Raw genomic sequence first — 21,408 nt, forward strand, 5'->3', positions numbered from 1 at the left:
GGAGCCATCTCCTTTTATTTGTACATATTCTAATTATTTTATTTTGTTCATATGTTTGGTTTTGTTCTCTGTCTCCCCCTTCTAGACTGTGAGCCCGCTGTTGGGTAGGAACTATCTCCTTTTATTTGTACATATTCTAATTATTTTCTTTCTCCCCCTTCTAGACCGTGAGCCTGCTGTTGGGTAGGAGCCGTCTCCTTTTATTTGTACATATCCTTATTATTTTATTTTGTTAATATGTTTGGTTTTGTTCTCTGTCTCCCCCTTCTAGACTGTGAGCCCGCTGTTGGGTAGGAACCGTCTCCTTTTATTTGTACATATTCTAATTATTTTATTTTGTTAATATGTTTGGTTTTGTTCTCTGTCTCCCCCTTCTAGACTGTGAGCCCGCTGTTGGGTAGGAACCGTCTCCTTTTATTTGTACATATTCTAATTATTTTCTTTCTCCCCCTTCTAGACTGTGAGCCCGCTGTTGGGTAGGAACCATCTCCTTTTATTTGTACATATTCTAATTATTTTATTTTGTTAATATGCTTGGTTTTGTTCTCTGTCTCCCCCTTCTAGACTGTGAGCCCACTGTTGGGTAGGGACCGTCTCTCGATGTTGCCAACTTGGACTTCCCAAGCGCTTAGTCCAGTGCTCTGCACACAGTAAGCACTCAATAAATACGATTGAATGAATGGAAAAGCTCCCTGAATAAACAACGGAGACCGTATTTTGCCCTTTGCAAAGCACTCACCTGAAGACTGTCGAGCCATCTTGTAAAGAGTTCCTGCGGACGAGTCTCGGTGTTGACGTGAATATTCCAGAGCTGGTTGGAGAGATTAACAAAGTTTAGAGAAGCAGCACGACGGAGTTAAGAGGTCATTTGTTAATAATGATGGCATTTGTCTTACCTCCTTCCCTTCCCCACAGCACCTGTATAGATGTATATATGTTTGTACATATTTATTACTCTATTTATTTTACTTGTACATATCTATTGTATTTATTTTATTTTGTTAATATGTTTGTACATATTTATTACTCTATTTTACTTGTACATATCTATTCTATTTATTTTATTTTGTTAATAAGTTTGGTTTTGTTCTCTGTCTCCCCATTTTAGACTGTGAGCCCACTGTTGGGTAGGGACTGTCTCTATATGTTGCCAACTTGTACTTCCCAAGCGCTTAGTACAGTGCTCTGCATACAGTAAGCACTCAATAAATACGATTGATGATGATTTGTCTTACCTCCTTCCCTTCCCCACAGCACCTGTATAGATGTATATATGTTTGTACATATTTATTACTCATTTATTTATTTTACTTGTACATATCTATTCTATTTATTTTATTTTGTTAATAAGTTTGGTTTTGTTCTCTGTCTCCCCCTTCTAGACTGTGAGCCCACTGTTGGGTAGGGACTGCCCCATATGTTGCCAACTTGTACTTCCCAAGCACTTAGTACAGTGCTCTGCACACAGTAAGCGCTCAATAAATACGATTGATTGATTAAGCGCTTACTATGTGCAAAACACTGTTCTAAGCGCTGGAGAGGTTACAAGGTGATCAGGTTGTCCCCCGGGGGGCTCACAGTCTTAATCCTCATTTTACAGATGAGGGAACTGAGGCCCAGGGAAGTGAAGTGACTTACCCAAAGTCCCACAGCTGACAAGTGGCGGAGCAGGAATTTGAACCCATGACCTCTGACTCCAAAGCCCGCGCTCTTTCCACTGAGCCACGCTGCTTCTCTAATCCTGGCTCTGCCACTTGTCTGCTGCGTGACATTTGGCAGGCCACTTCACTCCCAGCGCTTAGAACAGGGCTTTGTACCTAGTAAGCACTTAACTAATACCATTATTTATTATCATTATTAGTCTCTGGGCCTCAGTTCCCTCGTCTGTAAAATGGGGATTGAGACCACGAGCCCCACACGGGATAGGGAGGCTTTGCACATAGTAAGCGCTTAACAAATACCATTATTTATTATTATTATTATTAGTCTCTGGGCCTCAGTTCCCTCATCTGTAAAATGGGGATCAAGACCGCAAGCCCCACACAGGACAGGGAGGCTTTGCACATAGTAAGCGCATAACAAATACCATTATTTATTATTATTATTAGTCTCTGGGCCTCAGTTCCCTCATCTGTAAAATGGGGATGGAGACTGCGAGCCCCACACAGGACAGGGAGGCTTTGCACATAATAAGTGCTTAACAAATACCATTATTTATTATCATTATTAGTCCCTGGGCCTCAGTTCCCTCGTCTGTAAAATGGAGATCGAGACCACGAGCCCCACATGGGACAGGGAGGCTTTGCACATAGTAAGCGCTTAACAAGTACCATTATTTATTATCATTATTAGTCCCTGGGCCTCAGTTCCCTTGTCTGTAAAATGGGGATGGAGACCGCGAGCCCCACACGGGACAGGGAGGCTTTGCACATAGTAAGCGCTTAACAAATACCATTATTTATTATCATTATTACTCCCTGGGCCTCAGTTCCCTCGTCTGTAAAATGGGGATCGAGACCTCGAGCCCCACACGGGACAGGGACTGGGTCAGCTCGATTCACTCGTATCCGTCCCAGCGCTTAGTACAGTGCCTGGCACCTAGTAAGCACATAACAAATACCATCATTAAAGGTTGAGAACCTGAGGCCAAATGCTACATCATGGAGAACGATACGACCCACTTTCCAAGGGTGTTTGCTCAGCTCAGTTCCTGGTCAAGAGACTAATAATTTGGAGGGTGATTGTTATATACTTGTACTTCCCAAGCGCTAAGTACAGTGCTCTACACACAGTAAGCGCTCAATAAATACGATTTAATGAATGAATGAATAGTTCTTTAGGGCTCACTCTGTGCCACGTACTGGAATAGATTTAAAAAAATAATCAGGTTAGACATAGTCCCAGTCCCACAGGAGGCTCCCAGTCTAATAGGACAGAACAAGTCAAATCCCCAATTTACAGATGAGGAAACGGAAGCACACAGAATCAATCAATCAATCGTATTTATTGAGCGCTTACTGTGTGCAGAGCACTGTACTAAGCGCTTGAGTGAAGTGACTTGTCCAAATTTACCCAGCAGACAGAAGCAGCGTGGCTCAGTGGCTGTGAGCCCAACTGTTGGGCAGGGACCGTCTCTATATGTTGCCAACTTGTCCTTCCCAAGCGCTTAGTACAGTGCTCTGCACACAGTAAGCGCTCAATCAAGACAATTGAATGAATGAATGAATGAATGAGTGACAGCTGGGTTTAGAATCCAGGTCCTTCCTCCCGGTCCCATGCTCTATCCACTAGACCATCCTATTGTAATTGATAATAATGATGGTATTTGTTAAGCGCTTACTATGTTCTAAGCACTGTTCTAAGCTCTAAGCACTTCATTTGTTCTGAGATTGAGGACCAAGAATTTACAGAGGATCATCCTTTAAAAACAAAAATATTGGGAAGGAAAGAAGTTTCTTGGTCACATCTACCTCCAGCTATAATACGATTGATTGATTGATTGATTGAAAGAGCCCGGGCTTTGGAGTCGGAGGCCATGGGTTCAAACCCCGGCTCCGCCACTTGTCAGCTGTGTGATTTTGGACAAGTCACTTCACTTCTCTGGGCCTCAGTTACCTCATCTGTCAAATGGGGATGAAGACCGTGAGCCCCACGTGGGACAACCTGATCACTTTGTAAAGTCCCCAGTGCTTAGAACAGTGCTTTGCACATGGTAAGAGCTTAATAAATGCCATTATTATTATTATTATTATTATTATTATTATTATTATTATTATTATTATCCCAGTACCCCTGGGCCTTTGTTCTTTCTACTGGGCCATGCTGCTTTCTCCGCATGTGGACTGGATCTCACGGCTGGGTATTTTGAAGCTCAGAAGTCCTTCCCCTGGGAGTTGCTTGAGGCTACTCTTTTGTGCTTTATATTTTTACTTTTGTTAAAGAATATCCAGTCTCCCTGTAGCTGGAGGTAGATGTGACCAAGAAACTTCTTTCCCTCCCAATATTTTTTTTTAAAGGATGATCCTCTGTAAATTCTTGGTCCTCAATCTCAGAACAAATGAAGTGCTTAGAGCTTAGAACAGTGCTTAGACCATAGTAAGCGCTTAACAAATACCATCATTATTATCAATCACAATAGGATGGCCTAGTGGATAGGGCATGGAACCAGGGGGAAGGACCTGGATTCTAAACCCGGCTGCCACAGTGCTTTACACATAGTAAGCGCTTAATAAATGCCATCATTATTATTATTATCTGCTCTGTGACCTGGAGTAAGTCATTTCAATTCTCTCAGCCTCAGTTCCCTCATGTGTAAAATGGGGATTAAGACTGTGAGCCCCGTGTGGGACTGGGACTATGGCCAATCTGATCAATCAATCAAGCAATCAATCAATCGTATTTATTGAGCTCTTACTGTGTGCAGAGCACTGTACTAAGCGCTTGGGAAGTAGAAGTTGGCAACATATAGAGACAGTCCCTACCCAACAGTGGGCTCACAGTCTAAAAGGGGGAGATACAACCTGATGAGCTTGTATCAACTGAGAAGCAGCGTGGCTCAGTGGAAAGAGCCCGGGCTTTGGAGTCAGAGGTCATGGATTCATTCATTCATTCATTCAATCGTAGTTATTGAGCACTTACGGTGTGCAGAGCACTGGACTAAGCGCTTGGGAAGTACAAGCTGGCAACATATAGAGATGGTCCCTACCCAACAGCGGGCTCACAGTCTAGAAGGGGAAGACAGACAACAAAACAAAACATATTAACAAAATAAATAGAATAACTATGTACAAGTAAAATAAATAAAGCGCTCAATGAATAAGATTGACACCATTTGGGAATTAGGGAACTTACTGACAACACTGCATGACAGTCTGGAGAAAATCAATCAATCAATCAATCAATCGTATTTATTGAGCACTTACTGTGTGCAGAGCACTGAACTAAGCGCTTGGGAAGTACAAGTTGGCAACATATAGAGACGGTCCCTGCCCAACAGTGGGCTCACAGTCTAGAAGGGGGAGACAGACAACAAAATAAAACATAGTAACAAAATAAAATAAATAGAATAACTATGTACAAGTAAAATAGATAAAGCGCTCAATGAATACGATTGATAGATTGACACCATTTGGGAATTAGGGAAATTACTGACAACACTGCATGATGGTCTCGAGAAAATCAATCAATCAATCATATTTATTGAGCACTTACTGTGTGCAGAGCACTGTACTAAGCGCTTGGGAAGTCCAAGTTGGCAACATCTAGAGACGGTCCCTACCCAACAGTGGGCTCACAGTCTAGAAGGGGGAGACAGACAACAAAACCAAACATAGTAACAAAATAAAATAAATAGAATAACTATGTAAAAGTAAAATAAAGCGCTCAATGAATACGATCGATAGATTGACACCATTTGGGAATTAGGGAACTTACTGACAACACTGCATAACGGTCTTGAGAAAATCAATCAATCAATCAATCAATCATATTTATTGAGCACTTAATGTGTGCAGAGCACTGTATTAAGTGCTTGGGAAGTCCAAGTTGGCAACATCTAGAGACGGTCCCTACCCAACAGTGGGCTCACAGTCTAGAAGGGGGAGACAGACAACAAAACCAAACATAGTAACAAAATAAAATAAATAGAATAACTATGTACAAGTAAAACAGATAAAGCGCTCAATGAATACGATTGATAGATTGACACCATTTGGGAATTAGGGAACTTACTGACAACACTGCATAACGGTCTTGAGAAAATCAATCAATCAATCAATCATATTTATTGAGCGCTTAATGTGTGCAGAGCACTGTATTAAGCGCTTGGGAAGTCCAAGTTGGCAACATCTAGAGACGGTCCCTACCCAACAGTGGGCTCACAGTCTAGAAGGGGGAGACAGACAACAAAACCAAACATAGTAACAAAATAAAATAAATAGAATAACTATGTATAAGTAAAATAAATAAAGCGCTCAATGAATACGATTGATAGATTGACACCATTTGGGAATTAGGGAACTTACTGACAACACTGCATAACGGTCTCGAGAAAATCAATCAATCAATCAATCATATTTATTGAGCGCTTAATGTGTGCAGAGCACTGTACTAAGCGCTTGGGAAGTCCAAGTTGGCAACATCTAGAGACGGTCCCTAACCAACAGTGGGCTCACAGTCTAGAAGGGGGAGACAGAGAACGAAACCAAACATATTAACAAAATAAAATAAATAGAATAACTATGTACTAGTAAAATAAATAAAGTGCTCATTGAATACGATTGATAGATTGACACCATTTGGGAATCAGGGAACTTGAGTAATAAATCCGTACAAACATATATACATATATACAGATGCTGTGGGGAAGGGAAGGAGGTAAGGCGGGAAGGATGGAGAGGGGGAGGAGGGGGAGAGGATGCATTGCAGTGTCAGGATAATAATAATAATGACGGTGTTTGTTAAGCACTTACTATATGCTAAGCACTGGGGAGGTTACAAGGTGATTTCTCCTCCCCGCCCTCCTCTTTCTCACTGGGGGAACACCTTTCTGAACCCGCCGAGCACCGTGGTGGTCTTGAATGGCAGCGTGGGTGGCAGGGCAGTAATTCCTCATCAGTGGAACAGAGCCAGTACATCCAACTGGAGAAGGCAGAGTGACTCAACTCCCTAGCCGGGCCGGAGGTTGGGAATGGGGAGCAGAGAAGGTGGGGGCTTTTCTCAAGTCCCACTGCAGCCCATCCTGCTCATCGCCCAATCTGCCCCCTGTTCAGGTGTTATCATCTCCCCGGCTCCCATTTTGAAGGTTGGCGTTCTGCAGGGGGAAGCAGCGTGGCCTACTTGTACTTCCCAAGCGCTCAGTACAGTGCTCTGCACACAGTAAGCGCTCAATAAATACGACTGAATGAATCGGCAACATAGAGGGACGGTCCCTACCCAACAACAGGCTCACAGTCTAGAAGTTCCCTCATCTGTAAAATGGGGATGAAGACCGTGAGCCCCACGTGGGACAGGGACTGTGTCCAACCTGATTAGCTTCTACCTAACCCAGTGCTTAAACTGCTGAGAAGCAGCGTGGCTCAGTGGAAGGAGCCCGGGCTTTGGAGTCCGAGGTCATGGGTTCAAATCCCACTCCGCCACTTGTCAGCTGGGTGACTTTGGGGAAGTCACTGAACTTCTCTGGGCCTCAGTTCCCTCCTCTGTAGTAATAATAATAATAATAATAACGGCATTTATTAAGCGCTTACTATGCAAAACACGGCTCTAAGCGCTGGGGAGGTGATCAGGTTGTCCCACATGGGGCTCACAGTCTTAATCCCCATTTTCCAGATGAGGTAGCTGAGGCACAGAGAAGTTGAGTGACTTGCCCAAAGTCACACTGCTGACAAGTGGCGGAGAAGGATGTAAAATAGATATTAAGACTGTGAGCCCCCCGTGGGACAACCTGATGACCTTGTAACCTCCCCAGTGCTTACAGCAGTGCTTTGCACATAGTAAGCGCTTAATAAATGCCATTATTATTATTATTATTATTATTAATAAAGAGTGCCTGACCCATATTGAGCGCTTAACAAAACCATCATCACCATCATCGTTATGATTACAGGCAGCACTTTGTCAGGCATCCAGACAGAGCTGTGCTTCCATTCATTCATTCAATCGTATCTATTGAGCGCTGACTGTGTGCAGAGCACTGGACTAAGCGCTTGAATCTTATCTGAGGGGTCTAGTAAGAGGCTGTACCTTCGCAGATTCCTCTCTTGAGTTTTTCACTTATCTCTCCCATCGTGCTGAAGTCCTCGGCATAGAAGAGGTGTCTGTCCGGAGGCTCGGACGCTATCTCCAGCAGTTCTTCTTCAATGGCTTTTCCGACCCCAACGGCATAGATGGTGATTCCTGGGTGCACAGGAAAACGTGATCCAGATCCCGCCTGCGGAAGGTAGGAGACACCTCCCCGCTTCCGAACCGACCCGGGGGACGTGTTCTTGTTCTGAGGTCTTATTCATTCATTCATTCAATCGTATTTATTGAGCGCTTACTGTGTGCAGAGCACTGAACTGAGCGCTTGGAAAGTACAAGTCGGCAACATTCATTCATTCAATCGTATTTATTGAGCGCTTACTGTGTGCAGAGCACTGTACTAAGCTCTTGGGAACATACAGAGACAGTCCCTACCCAACAGCGGGCTCACAGTCTAGAAGGGGGGAGACAGCCAACATATCACAACATGCAGACCGGCATCAATAGCATCAATATAAATAGCATTATAGATGCATGCACATCATTAATAAAATCAATAGAATAATAAACATGAACACACACATATATATATATCAATCAGTCAAACGTATTGAGTGCTTACTGTGTGCAGAGCACTGTACTAAGCGCTTGGGAACATACAGAGACGGTCCCTACCCACCAGCAGGCTCACAGTCTAGAAGGGGGGAGACAGACAACAAATCACAACAAGCAGACAGGCATCAATAGCATCAATATAAATAGCGTTATAGATGCATGCACATCATTAATAAAATAAATAGAATAATAAATATGAACATACACACATATATCAATCAATCAATCGTATTTATTGAGCGCTTACTGTGTGCAGAGCACTGTACTAAGCGCTTGGGAAGTCCAAGTTGGCAACATATAGAGACGGTCCCTACCCAACAGTGGGCTATATATATAGTAGTATATTAAGTAGTATAATTAAGTAGTATAATTCTACTTATATATATAAGTGCTGTGGGGCAGGAAGGGGGGTAGAGCAGAGGGAGGGAGTGAGGGTGATAGGGAAGGGAGGAGGAGCAGAGGAAAAGGGCTTAGTCTGGGAAGGCCTCCTGGGGGAGGTGAGCTCTCAGTAGGGCTTTGAAGGGAGGAAGAGAGCTAGTTTGGCGGATGTGTGCTCAATAAATACGACTGAATGAATGAATTTCTCTGGGCCTCAGTTACCTCATATGTAAAATGGGGATTAGGGACAACCTGATTGCCTTGTAACCTCCCCAGCGCTTAGAACAGTGCTTTGCACATAGTAAGCGCTTAATAAATAAGCGGAGGGAGGGCATTCCAGGCCAGGGGAAGGATGTGGGCCAGGGGTCGACGGCGGGACAGGCGAGAACGAGGCCCGGTGAGGAGGTTAGCGGTGACAGAGGAGCGGAGGGTGCGGGCTGGGCTGGAGAAGGAGAGAAGGGAGGGGAGGTAGGAGGGGGCAAGGGGATGGACAGCCTTGAAGCCCAGAGTGAGGAATTTTTGCTTGCTTTGTAGGTTGACAGGCAACCACTGGAGATTTTTGAGGAGGGGAGCGACATGCCCAGAGCGTTTCTGTACAAAGATAATCCAGGCAGCAGAGTGAAGTATAGACTGAAGTGGGGAAACACAGGAGGTTGGGAGAATCATGCCCAGCCTCTTGGTCCTGGCCCTCCTGACTGGCAATTCTAACACTACCTCTCCCGTCCAAGGCTGGGGCTTTCAACCCAGGGCAAACCGAAGAGAGGATGAGCGGGCAGAGCTACATCTAGCCTGCTTCAGGAAAACTAGGGCTCCTGTGGAGAAGGAAAGTGGGAGAAATCACTCCGAAAGAACTGCATCACCGTACCTCGTTCTCTCCTGTCCCGCCATTGACCCCCGGCCCACGTCATCCCTCTGGCCTGGAATGCCCTCCCTCTGCCCATCCGCCAAGCTAGCTCTCTTCCTCCCTTCAAGGCCCTGCTGAGAGCTCACCTACTCCAGGAGGCCTTCCCAGACTGAGCCCCTTCCTTCCTCTCCCCCTCGTCCCCCCTCCATCCCCACCATCTAACCTCCTTCCCTTCCCCACAGCACCTGTATACATGTATATATGTTTGTACATATTTATTACTCTATTTATTTATTTATTTTACTTGTACATATCTATTCTATTTATTTTAGTTTGTTAGTATGTTTGGTTTTGTTCTCTGTCTCCCCCTTTTAGACTGTGAGCCCACTGTTGGGTAGGGACTGTCTCTAAATGTTGCCAATTTGTACTTCCCAAGCGCTTAGTACAGTGCTCTGCACATAGTAAGCGCTCAATAAATACGATTGATGATGATAATGATGCATCACAAATCACGCATCTCCGGACTTCACCATGACTAAAGGTTCTCCTGGCACTTCTTATCTCATGCGGGAGTCGTCTCCGACCCACAGAGACGCCACGGACACATCTCTCCCAGAACGCCCCACCTCCACCTGTGATTGTTCTGGCCGTGTGTCCGTAGAGTTTTCTTGGTAAAAATACGGAAGCGGTTTACCGTTGCCTCCTTCCGCGCGGTAAAGCTGAGTCTCCACCCTCGACTCTATCCCAGGCTGCTGCTGCCCAGCATGGGTGAGTTTTGACTTGTAGCAGATGGCTTTCCACTCGCTAGCCACTGGCCAAGCTAGGAATGGAAAGGGTAGGCCTCTGTTTGACTCTCCCTCCCGTAGCCGAGACTGGCAGAGTACTGGAAACTCTCCAAGTGCAAACCTGAGAGGGGGCATTTACATCCATAAATATAATTTAATATCTCCCTCCCTCTCTAGACTGTCAGCTATGACTGAAAGTTCTGGCACTTATGTGCCATAAATATATTTTAATGACAGTCTCCCTCTCTAGACTGTTAGCTCCTTGTGGACACTTCCCAAGCACTTAGTACAGTGCCCTGCACTCAACTGCATGTATATATGTTTGTACGTATTTATTACTCTATTTATTTTACTTGTACATATTTACTATTCAATTTTATTCTGTTAATGCTTTGTTTTGTTGCCTGTCTCCCCGTTCTAGACTGTGAGCCCGCTGTTGGGTAGGGACCATCTCTAGATGTTGCCAACTTGGACTTCCCAAGCGCTTAGTCCAGTGCTCTGCGCACAGTAAGTGCTCAATAAATCTTCTAGACTGTGAGCCCATTGTTGGGTAGGGACCGCCTCTATATGTTGCCAACTTGTACTTCCCAAGCGCCTAGTACAGTGCTCTGCACACAATAAGCGCTCAATAAATACAATTGAATGAATGAATGAATAAATGCCACTAATTGATAAGTTTCGGCTTTAGAGCACATTAAATTCTCTTAAAACTCCCTTGAAATCAACGTAATTTTCACCCACCCCCGCTTCTCATTCAGACGTGATGGGCTCATAGTTTCATTCTAGTTGTAGGAATTTACAATTTTTTTTTTTTTACCAATATCTGCAATAGAGAAGCAGCGTGGCTCAGTGGAAAGAGCCCGGGCTTTGGAGTCGGAGGTCACGGGTTCAAATCCTGGCTCTGCCACTTGTCAGCTGGGTGACTTTGGGCAAGTCACTTCATTTCTCAGTTCCCTCTAGACTGTGAGCCCACTGCCGGGTAGGGACCGTCTCTATATGTTGCCAACTTGTACTTCCCAAGCACTTAGTACAGTGCTCTGCACACAGTAAGTGCTCAATAAATACGATTGAATGAATGAATTTCTCTGGGCCTCAGTTATCTCATCTGGAAAATGGGGATTAAGACTGTGAGCCCCCCGAGGGACAACCTGATCGCCTTGTAACCTCCCTAGCGCTTAGAACAGTGCTTTGCACATAGTAAGCGCTTAATAAATACCATCGTTATCATTATTATCTGCTTGCATCTTTGTCTACAACTGTTAGGCTGACCAACTCGTTAGAATGGATTAGAAAATAGCAGTTAAACAGAGCCTTATTTGTATTGATGTCCATCTCCCGGCCCCCGGACCGTGAGCTGGCCGTGGGCAGGGATTGTCGCTGTTTATTGTTCTTTCCCAAGTGCTCAGTACAGTGCTCTGCACACAGTAAGCGCTTAATAAATACGACTGAATGACCGCTGAAGTTGAACTCTGCCGTAAGGTCAGTAGTAGAGTACGCTCTTGTATACCCCTAAAGAGGCTGACCGCCACTTTAAGAACACCATAACTAAATACAAATTACATGGGATCTTTGGTTTCTGAAGAGCGAGTGGGAAAATGTGTACCCCAGGTCAATCTGAAAAAGCCAGGGGCTGGTTAATCAGTTTACGGGGTTGCTTCTCTTATTCTCTCTGATTTCTCTGCTCCACAAAACCAACAATATAGCGGGCAGGAACTGAAACACAGATCAGTTCAATTTGCTCTCTGCTAAAATCCATACTTTCATCTGGGTTTTCAGTCCCCAGAATGCCCCCTAAAGTCACCCATGATCTCTTTCTTGCCAAATTCAACAGCCCCTAATCCATCCGAATCCTCCTTCTCTGCTGTCTTTGACCCCGTGGACCACCCTCTTCTGGAAACATCATCCAACCTTGGTTTCACCTTTTCTCTCTGGCCAGTCCTTCTTTGGCCTCCCACCTTCTTACTCTGGGAGTCCCACAAGGCTCAGTTCTGGCTCCCCTTCTATTCTCCGTTTACACACACTTCCTTGGGGCACTCATTTGCTCCCACGGCTTCAAATACCACCAATGCGCAGATAATTTGTACTTCCCAAGCGCTTAGTACAGTGCTCTGCACACAGTAAGCGCTCAATAAATATGATCGAATGAACAATTGCCAAATCCACATCTTCAGCCCTGATTTTTCTCCTGCCTTCAGGATATCTCTACTTGGATGTCCCTCCATCTCCTCAGGCACAGCAGGCCAGAATAGAACTACTCATGTTCGCACCCAAACCCTGCCCTCCCCATGTCTTTCCCAACGCTGTAGACAACACCACCACCCTATCTCACAAGCCTGTAACGCTGGCATTACCCTCAACTCATCTTTCTCCTTCAGTCTGCCTATTCAATCTGTCACCTAATCCTGTCCTCTCTACCTTCGGAGAAGCAGCGTGGCTCAGTGGAAAGAGCCCGGGCTTTGGAGTCAGAGTTCATGGGTTCAAATCCCGGCTCCGCCAATTGTCGGCTGTGTGACTTTGGGCAAGTCACTTCTCTGTGCCTCAGTTACCTCATCTGTAAAATGGGGGCTAAGACTGTGAGCCCTCCGTGGGACAGCCTGATCACCTTGTAATCTCCCCGGCACTTAGAACAGTGCTTTGCACATTGTAAGCGCTTAATAAATACTATTATTATTACCTTTGCAACATCTCCAGAATCTGCCCTTTCCTCTCCATCTGAACTGATACCAAGCTGATCCAGACACGTCACATTAAAGGCACACCTCCTCCAAGAAGCCTTCCCTGACTAAGCCCTCCTCTCCTCTTCTCCCACTCCCTTCAGCGTCGCTCTTCCTTGCCCCTTTATTCATCCTCCCTCAAATCCCCACAGCACGCACGTATATATCTGTAATTCACTTACCTATTTCTTGATATTAATATCTGTCACCCTCTCTAGAGTGTGAGCTCATTGTGGGCAGGAATGTGTCCGTTGCTATACTGTACTCTCCCAAGCGCTTAGTAAATACAGTGCTTTGCGCATAGTAAGCACTCAATAAATACGCTTGAATCAATCAATCAATCAATCAATCGTATTTATTGAGCGCTTACTGTGTGCAGAGCACTGTACTAAGCGCTTGGGAAGTCCAAGTTGGCAACATATAGAGACAGTCCCTACCCAACAGTGGGCTCACAGTCTAAAAGGGGGAGACAGAGAACAAAACCAAACATACTAACAAAATAAAATAAATAGAATAGATATGTACAGGTAAAATAGAGTAATAAATATGTACAAACATATATATATATATTCATATATATGAATATAAGCGCTTGGGAAGTCCAAGTTGGCAACATATAGAGACAGTCCCTACCCAACAGTGGGCTCACAGTCTAAAAGGGGGAGACAGAGAACAAAACCAAACATACTAACAAAATAAAATAAATAGAATAGATATGTACAGGTAAAATAAATAGAGTAATAACTATGTACAAACATATATATATTCATATATATGAATATATATATTCAGATTCATATATATATATATATACAGGAATAAATGCCTGTCTACTTGTTTTATTTTGTTGACAGTCTCCCCCTTCTAGACTGTGAGCCCGCTGTTGGGTAGGGACCGTCTCTATATGTTGCCAACTTGTACTTCCCAAGCGCTTAGTACAGTGCTCTGCACACAGTAAGCACTCAATAAATACAGTTGAATGAATGAATACGAGCCCGTTGGGTGGCGATTGTCTCTATCTGTTGCCAAATTGCACTTTCCAAGCGCTTAGTACAGTGCTCTGCACACAGTAAGCGCTCAATAAATACAACTGAATGAATGAATGTGAGCCCGTTGTTGGGTGGGGATTGTCTCTATCTGTTGCCAAATTGCACTTCCCAAGCGCTCAGTACAGTGCTCTGCACACAGTAAGCGCTGAATAAGTACGACTGAATGAGTCACATCCCGCCCTGGCATCAGTTTTCTCAGGGCCAGATGGTCCTGCCATTTTGGGGGAATGGCATGAACTTCTTTTTGGTCACCAGAGGGACTTTAACATACACACATGTTTTTGTCTTAGATAATTGCGTACGGGTCTGGAAAAGTTCACGCAACATCTCAGGCATTTTGCTCCCCGTTTAGCTAGCTCCGGTCCCGTGAATTTTAATAATATTAATTTCGGGGAGCACCCGTGACTCGACCGCCCAGGATTACCATTATCCTCTAAACTTTATGGCCCTGGTGGGCAGGGATTGTGTCGGTTTATTGTCGTACTGTACTCTCCCGTGCGCTTAGTACAGTGCTCTGCCCACAGTCCATATTTACTATTTTATTATTCTATATTATTAATGATGTGTACTATATCTCCCCCTTCTAGACTGTGAGCCCGCTGCTGGGTAGGGACTGTCTCTATATGTTGCCGACTTGTACTTCCCAAGCGCTTAGCACAGTGCTCTGCACACAGTAAGTGCTCAATAAATACGATTGATTGATTGATTGATTGATCTATAATTCTATTCTTTTATACTGACGCCACTGACGCCTGTCTACTTGTTTTGTTGTCTGTCTCCCCCCCTTCTAGACCGTGAACCCGTTGTCGGGTAGGGATTGTCTCCATTTGTTGCCGAATTGTACTTTCCAAGCGCTCAGTACAGTGAGCGCTCAATACGATCGAATGATTGGTCAGCGCTCAATGAATACGACTGAATGACTATCTCCCCCTCTAGCCCGCAAGTTTGTTGTGGGCAGGGAATCTGTCTGTTGTATTTTCCTCTCCCAAGCGCTTGTGAGAGCGCTCTGCACGCGGTAAGGGCCCAAGAAATACGACTGAACGAATACCATTCTGCTTGGCTTTGTTGGCCCACTCCGCGACGTCGTCTTGGGCTCGTCCGTCTGTGAAAGCGATGGCCACCCTGGGCACTCCTGCCGAAGGCGGTCGGGCCCCTTCCGATTCGGTGAAACTCCTCTCGAGCATCTGCTTCAGGGCCAAACCCGTCATGGAGCCCTTCCCCATGTACCTCAGGTGAGCCACGGCTTTCTTCACCTCCCGGGCCGAGCCGAAATCTCCGAGGGTGAACTCGGTCCGGACGTGAGTCGAGTACTGGAGCAGGCCCACGCGGGCCGCCTCGGGGGAAATCTCTAGGGAATCCAGGATCCCGGTGACAAACCGTTTCACCGCTTCGAAGTTCTCTTCTCCGAGGCTCTTGGATCCGTCGATCACGAACACCAAGTCGACGGGGCCCTCGGTGCATTCTGCGGGAGGTGAACCGAGGCAGAGGCAGGGAAAGGACACGACCTGTCATTGGCCTTCCGAAATGAACGACGCGTGGGAACGGCGCGTACTTACAACGGAGGGGAGCCACATCTTCTCCAAGAGGCCTTCCCCGTCTAAGCCCTCCTTTCCTCTTCTACCGCTCCCTTCTGCGTCGCCCTGACTCGCTCCCTTTATTCATCCTCCCTCCCAGCCCCACGACACTCATGTCCATACCTGTCATTTATTTATTTAGATTAATGTCTGTCTTCCCTTCTAATAATACCCAGTCTAAGCCCTCCTTTCCTCTTCTGCCGCTCCCTTCTGCGTCGCCCTGACTTGCTCCCTTTATTCATCCTCCCTCCCAGCCCCACAGTACTCATGTCCATACCTGTCATTTATTTATTTAGATTAATGTCCGTCTTCTCTTCTAATAATACCAAGTCTAAGCCCTCCTTTCCTCTTCTACTGCTCCCTTCCGCATCGCCCTGACTTGCTCCCTTTATTCATCCTCCCTCCCAGCCCCACGGCACTCATGTCCAAACCTGTCATTTATTTATTTATTTATATTAATGTCTGTCTTCCCTTCTAATAATACCCAATCTAAGCCCTCCTTTCCTCTTCTGCGGCTCCCTTCTGCGTCGCCCTGACTTGCTCCCTTTATTCATCCTCCCTCCCAGCCCCACAGTACTCATGTCCATACCTGTCATTTATTTATTTATATTGATGTCTGTCTTCCCTTCTAATAATACCCAGTCTAAGCCCTCCTTTCCTCTTGTGCCGCTCCCTTCCGCATCGCCCTGATTTGCTCCATCCCCCAGCCATCTTACCTCCTTCCCTTCCCCACAGCACCTGTATATATGTATATATGTTTGTACAGATTTATTACTCTATTTATTTACTTATTTTACTTGTACATCTCTATTCTATTTATTTTATTTTGTTAGTATGTTTGGCTTTGTTCTGTCTCCCCCTTTTAGACTGTGAGCCCACTGTTGGGTAGGGACTGTCTCCATATGTTGCCAACTTGTACTTCCCAAGCGCTTAGTCCAGTGCTCTGCACACAGTAAGTGCTCAATAAATACGACTGATTGATTGATTGATTGCTCCCTTTATTTATCCTCCCTCCCAGCCCCACGGCACTCATGTCCATACCTGTCATTTATTTATTTAGATTAATGTCTGTCTTCCCTTCTAATAATAATAATCCCCATCCCCCCATCTTACCTCCTTCCCTTCCCCACAGCACCTGTTTATATGTATATATGTTTGTACATACTTATTACTCTATTTATTTATTTATTTTACTTGTACATATCTATTCTATTTATTTTTTTTGTTAGTATGATTGGTTTTGTTCTGTCTCCCCCTTTTAGACTGTGAGCCCACTGTTGGGTAGGGACTGTCTCTATATGTTGCCAACTTGTACTTCCCAAGCGCTTAGTACAGTGCTCTGCACACAGTAAGTGCTCAATAAATATGATTGATTGATTGATTGATTGCTCCCTTTATTCATCCTCCCTCCCAGCCCCACGGCACTCATGTCCATACCTGTCATTTATTTATTTAGATTAATATCTGTCTTCCCTTCTAATAATAATAATGATGGCATTTGTTAAGCGCTATGTGATATAATAATAATAATGATGGCATTTGTTAAGCGCTTACTATGTGCAGAGCACTGTTCTAAGCACTGGGGAGGTTACAAAGTGATCAGGTGGTCCCACGGGGGGCTCACAGTCTTCATCCCCATTTTCCAGAGGAGGGAACTGAGGCCCAGAGAATTGAAGTGACTTACCCAAAGTCACACAGCTGACAAGTGGCGGAGCCGGGATTTGAACCCATGACCTCTGACTCCAAACCCCGGGCTCTTTCCTCTGAGCCACGCTTCTAGACTGTAAGCTTGTCGGGGGCAGGGAACGTGTCTATTATAGTGTACTCTCTCACGCACTTAGTACAGTGCTTTCCACACCCTAAGTGCCCGATAAATACAACTGAATGAATGAATGAGCAACTCGAGGAAGAGCCGCATGACCCAGTGGAAAGAGCATAGGGCTGGGACTGAGAGGACCTGGGTTCTAATCCCAGCTCGGCCACTTTGCTGTGTGATCTTGGACATCCCCCCCATCTTACCTCCTTCCCTTCCCCACAGCACCTGTATATATGTCTGTACATATTTATTACTCTATTTATTTATTTTACTTGTACATATCTATTCTATTTATTTTATTTTGTTAGTACGTTTGGCTTTGTTCTCTGTCTCCCCCTTTTAGACTGTGAGCCCACTGCTGGGTAGGGAAGGTCTCTATATGGTGCCATCTTGTACTTCCCAAGCGCTTAGTACAGTGCTCTGCACACAGTAAGCGCTCAATAAATATGATTGATTGATTGACAAGTCACTTCACTGTATCTCAGTTCCCTTATCAAAAGGGGGATGCAATAGCTGTCCTCCCTCCTCATTCTGGGAGCCTCCTGTGGGATGAATACCGGGGAGCAGCACGGCCTAGTGGATAGAGCACTGGAAGCGGGAAGGTCATGGGTTCTAATCCCAGCTCCACCCCTTGTATGCTGTGGGACCTAGGGCAAGTCATTTCATTCATTCATTCATTCAGTTGTATTTATTGAGCGCTTACTGTGTGCAGAGCACTGGACTAAGCGCTTGGGAAGTCCAAGTTGGCCACATCTAGAGACGGTCCCTACCCAACAGCGGGCTCACAGTCTAGAAGGGGGAGACAGACAACAAAACAAAACATATTAACCAAATAAAATAAATAGAATAGATATGTACAAATAAAATAAATAGAGTAATAAATCTGGACAAACATATAAACAGGTGGTGTGGGGAGGGGAAGGAGGCAAGGCGGGGGGGATGAGGAGGGGGAGAAGAAGGAGGGGGCTCAGTGTGGGAAGGCCTCCTGGAGGAGGTGAGCTCTCAGTAGGGCCTTGAAGGGAGGAAGAGAGCTTGGCAGATCATGTCACGTCACTGTATCTCAGTTCCCTTATCTGCTAAAGGGGGATGCAATAGCTATCCTCCCTCCTCATTCTGGGAGCCTCCTGTGGGATGAGTACCAGGGAGCAGCATGGCCTAGTGGATACAGCACTGGAAGTGGGAAGGTCATGGGTTCTAATCCCAGCTCCACCCCTTCTATGCTGTGGGACCTAGGACAAGTCATTTCATTCATTCATTCATTCATTCCTTCTAGACTGTGAGCCCGTTGTTGGGTAGGGACCATCTGAATGTCGCCAACTTGTCCTTCCCAAGCGCTTAGTCCAGTGCTCTGCCCACAGTAAGCGCTCAATCAATACGATTGAAGGAATGAATGAATGAATTCAATCGTCTTTATTGAGCGCTTACTGTGGGCAGAGCTCTGGACTAAGTGCTTGGGAAGTACAAGTTGGCAACGTCTAGAGACGGTCCCTACCCAACAGTGGGCTCACAGTCTAGAAGGGGGAGACAGAGAACAAAACTAAACATAGTAACAAAATAAAATAAATAGAATAAACATGCACAAATAAAATAAACAAATAGATAAAATAAATAGATAAACAGATAAAATAAATAGATAAAATAAATAATGGATAAAATAAATAAATAGATAAAATAAATAAATAGATAGATAAAATAAATAAATAAATAAATAGATAGATAACATAAATAAATAAGTAATAAATTTCCCTACTTGAGAAGCCCTACTGAGAGCTCACCTCCTCCAGGAGGCCTTCCCAGACTGAGCCCCCTCCTTCCTCTCCCCCTCGTCCCTCTCTCCATCCTCCCTGCCTTATCTCCTTCCCCTCCCCACAGCACCTGTATATATGCATATACGTATTACTCTATTTTATTTGTACATATTTATTCTATTTATTTTATTTTGTTAATATGTTTTGTTTTGTCCTCTGTCTCCCCCTTCTAGACTGTGAGCCCACTGCCGGGTAGGGACCGTCTCTATATATTTCCAACTTGTACTTCCCAAGCGCTTAGTACAGTGCTCTGCACACAGTAAGCACTCAATAAATACGATTGAATGAATGAATGCTTGTACAGATTTATTACTCTATTTTACTTGTACATATTTACTATTCTATTTATTTTATTTGGTTAATGTGTCTGTCTCCCCCTTCTAGACTGTGAGCCCGTTGTTGGGTAGGGACCGTCTCTATATGTTGCCATATAGAGACTTCCCAAGCACTTAGTACAGTGCTCTGCACACAGTAAGCGCTCAATACAATTGAATGAATGAATGAATTTCACTTCTCTGGGCCTCAGTTTCCTCAACTGTAAAATGGGGATTGAGACCGTGAGCCTCATGTGGGATAGGGACTGTGTCTGACCCAATTTGCCTGTATCTACCCCGGTGCCTGGCACGGAGTAAGTGCTTAACAAATACCACGATTATCATTATTATTATCTCATATCTACCCAGTCCTTAGTACGGTGCTTAGCACACAGTAACCACTTAAATGAAGCAGTGTGGCTCAGTGGAAAGAGCCCGGACTTTGGAGTCAGAAGTCATGGGTTCAAATCCCGATTCCGCTACTTGTCAGCTGTGTGACTTTGGGCAAGTCACTTCACTTCTCTGGGCCTCAGTCACCTCGTCTGGAAAATGGGGATGAAGACTGTGAGCCCCACGTGGGCAACCTGTTCACCTTGTAACCTCCCCAGTGCTTAGAACAGTGCTTTGCACATAGTAAGCGCTTAATAAATGCTATTAAAAAAATAAAACACGCCACAATTACTATTCTTAGTAGACCAAGAGAAGTGAAGTGACTTGCCCAAGGCCACACAGCAGACAAGTGGCGGAGCCGGATTAGAACCCATGACCTTCCGACTCTCAGTCTCACACTTTATCCACCGTACCATGTTTCTGAGTCCTTCCCAAGCGCTTAGTACAGTGCTCTGCACACAGTAAGCGCTCAATAAATACAGTTGAATAAATTGATAAATTGATAAATAAATAATGTGATTGAACGAATGAATGAGGAGCAGTGTGGCTCAGTGGAAAGAGCAACGAGCTTTGGAGTTGGAGATCATGGGTTCAAATCCCGGCTCCGCCAATTGTCAGCTGTGTGACTTTGGGCAAGTCACTTCACTTCTCTGGGCCTCAGTTCCCTCATCTGTAAAATGGGGGTGAAGGCTGGGAGCCCCCTGTGGGACAACCTGATCACCTTGTAACCTCCCTAGCGCTTAGAACAGTGCTTTGCACATAGTAAGCGCTTAATAAATGCTATTAAAAAAATAAAACACGCCACAATTACTATTCTTAGTAGAGCAACTTGAGACCATCACCTCTCTTGGGACGTGCTTCCTCTTTTTCCATTTACAAATGGGGCTAATAAATAATCTATGGGAGAGGCAGAATGAGTGATGCAAAGGAGCCTAGATTATCCAGGTGAACCTCAGACACAATTCTCTGGTAGGAATCAAGTAAAAGTATTCATTTTTTTAAAAAAAATATGGAATTTGTTAAGTGCTTACTCTGTGCCAGGCACTGTACTAAGTGCTGGGCTAAATAGAAGCTAATCCGTTTGGACAGAGTCCACATCCCACATGGGGCTCACAGTCTTAATTCCCATTTTACAGATGAGGTAACTGAGGCCCAGGAAAGTGAGCTGACTTGACCAAGGTCCCACAGCAGACAAGTGGCGGAGCCAGGTTTAAAAGCTGAGACGTGCTCTATCCATTAAGCAACACTGCTTCTCAATGAATTGCTAAGCATCGTACTACACAGTCGTACTTCCCAAGCGCTTAGTACAGTGCTCTGCACACAGTAAGCGCTCAATAAATACGACTGAATGAATGAATAAACTGTTGGGAGAATTCAACGGCAG

At 44.9% G+C, this 21,408-nt stretch overlaps 1 protein-coding gene and 1 non-coding gene across 3 annotated transcripts in view; both read right to left on the reverse strand.

Annotated features, from left to right (window-relative positions):
- The window catches only part of MATN2 (matrilin 2), a 201,350-nt gene that overhangs the window by 12,880 nt on the left and 167,062 nt on the right, over nt 1-21,408 (reverse strand). For both annotated transcript variants that reach the window (XM_038745876.1, XM_038745875.1), the window contains 3 exons: nt 15,171-15,584; nt 7,741-7,893; nt 740-811 (listed from right to left, as the gene is read on the reverse strand). In XM_038745876.1, the coding sequence (XP_038601804.1) occupies nt 740-811; nt 7,741-7,893; nt 15,171-15,584 (639 nt within the window). The remainder of the gene's footprint in view (nt 1-739; nt 812-7,740; nt 7,894-15,170; nt 15,585-21,408) is intronic.
- On the reverse strand, nt 10,353-10,490 carry LOC119927833. Its single transcript, XR_005450801.1, has one exon. It is a non-coding gene; the product is annotated as a small nucleolar RNA SNORA7 (small nucleolar RNA).

The sequence above is a fragment of the Tachyglossus aculeatus genome, chromosome 4 (assembly GCF_015852505.1).
Source record: "Tachyglossus aculeatus isolate mTacAcu1 chromosome 4, mTacAcu1.pri, whole genome shotgun sequence".
In the NCBI taxonomy this organism is placed as follows: Eukaryota; Metazoa; Chordata; class Mammalia; order Monotremata; family Tachyglossidae; genus Tachyglossus; species Tachyglossus aculeatus.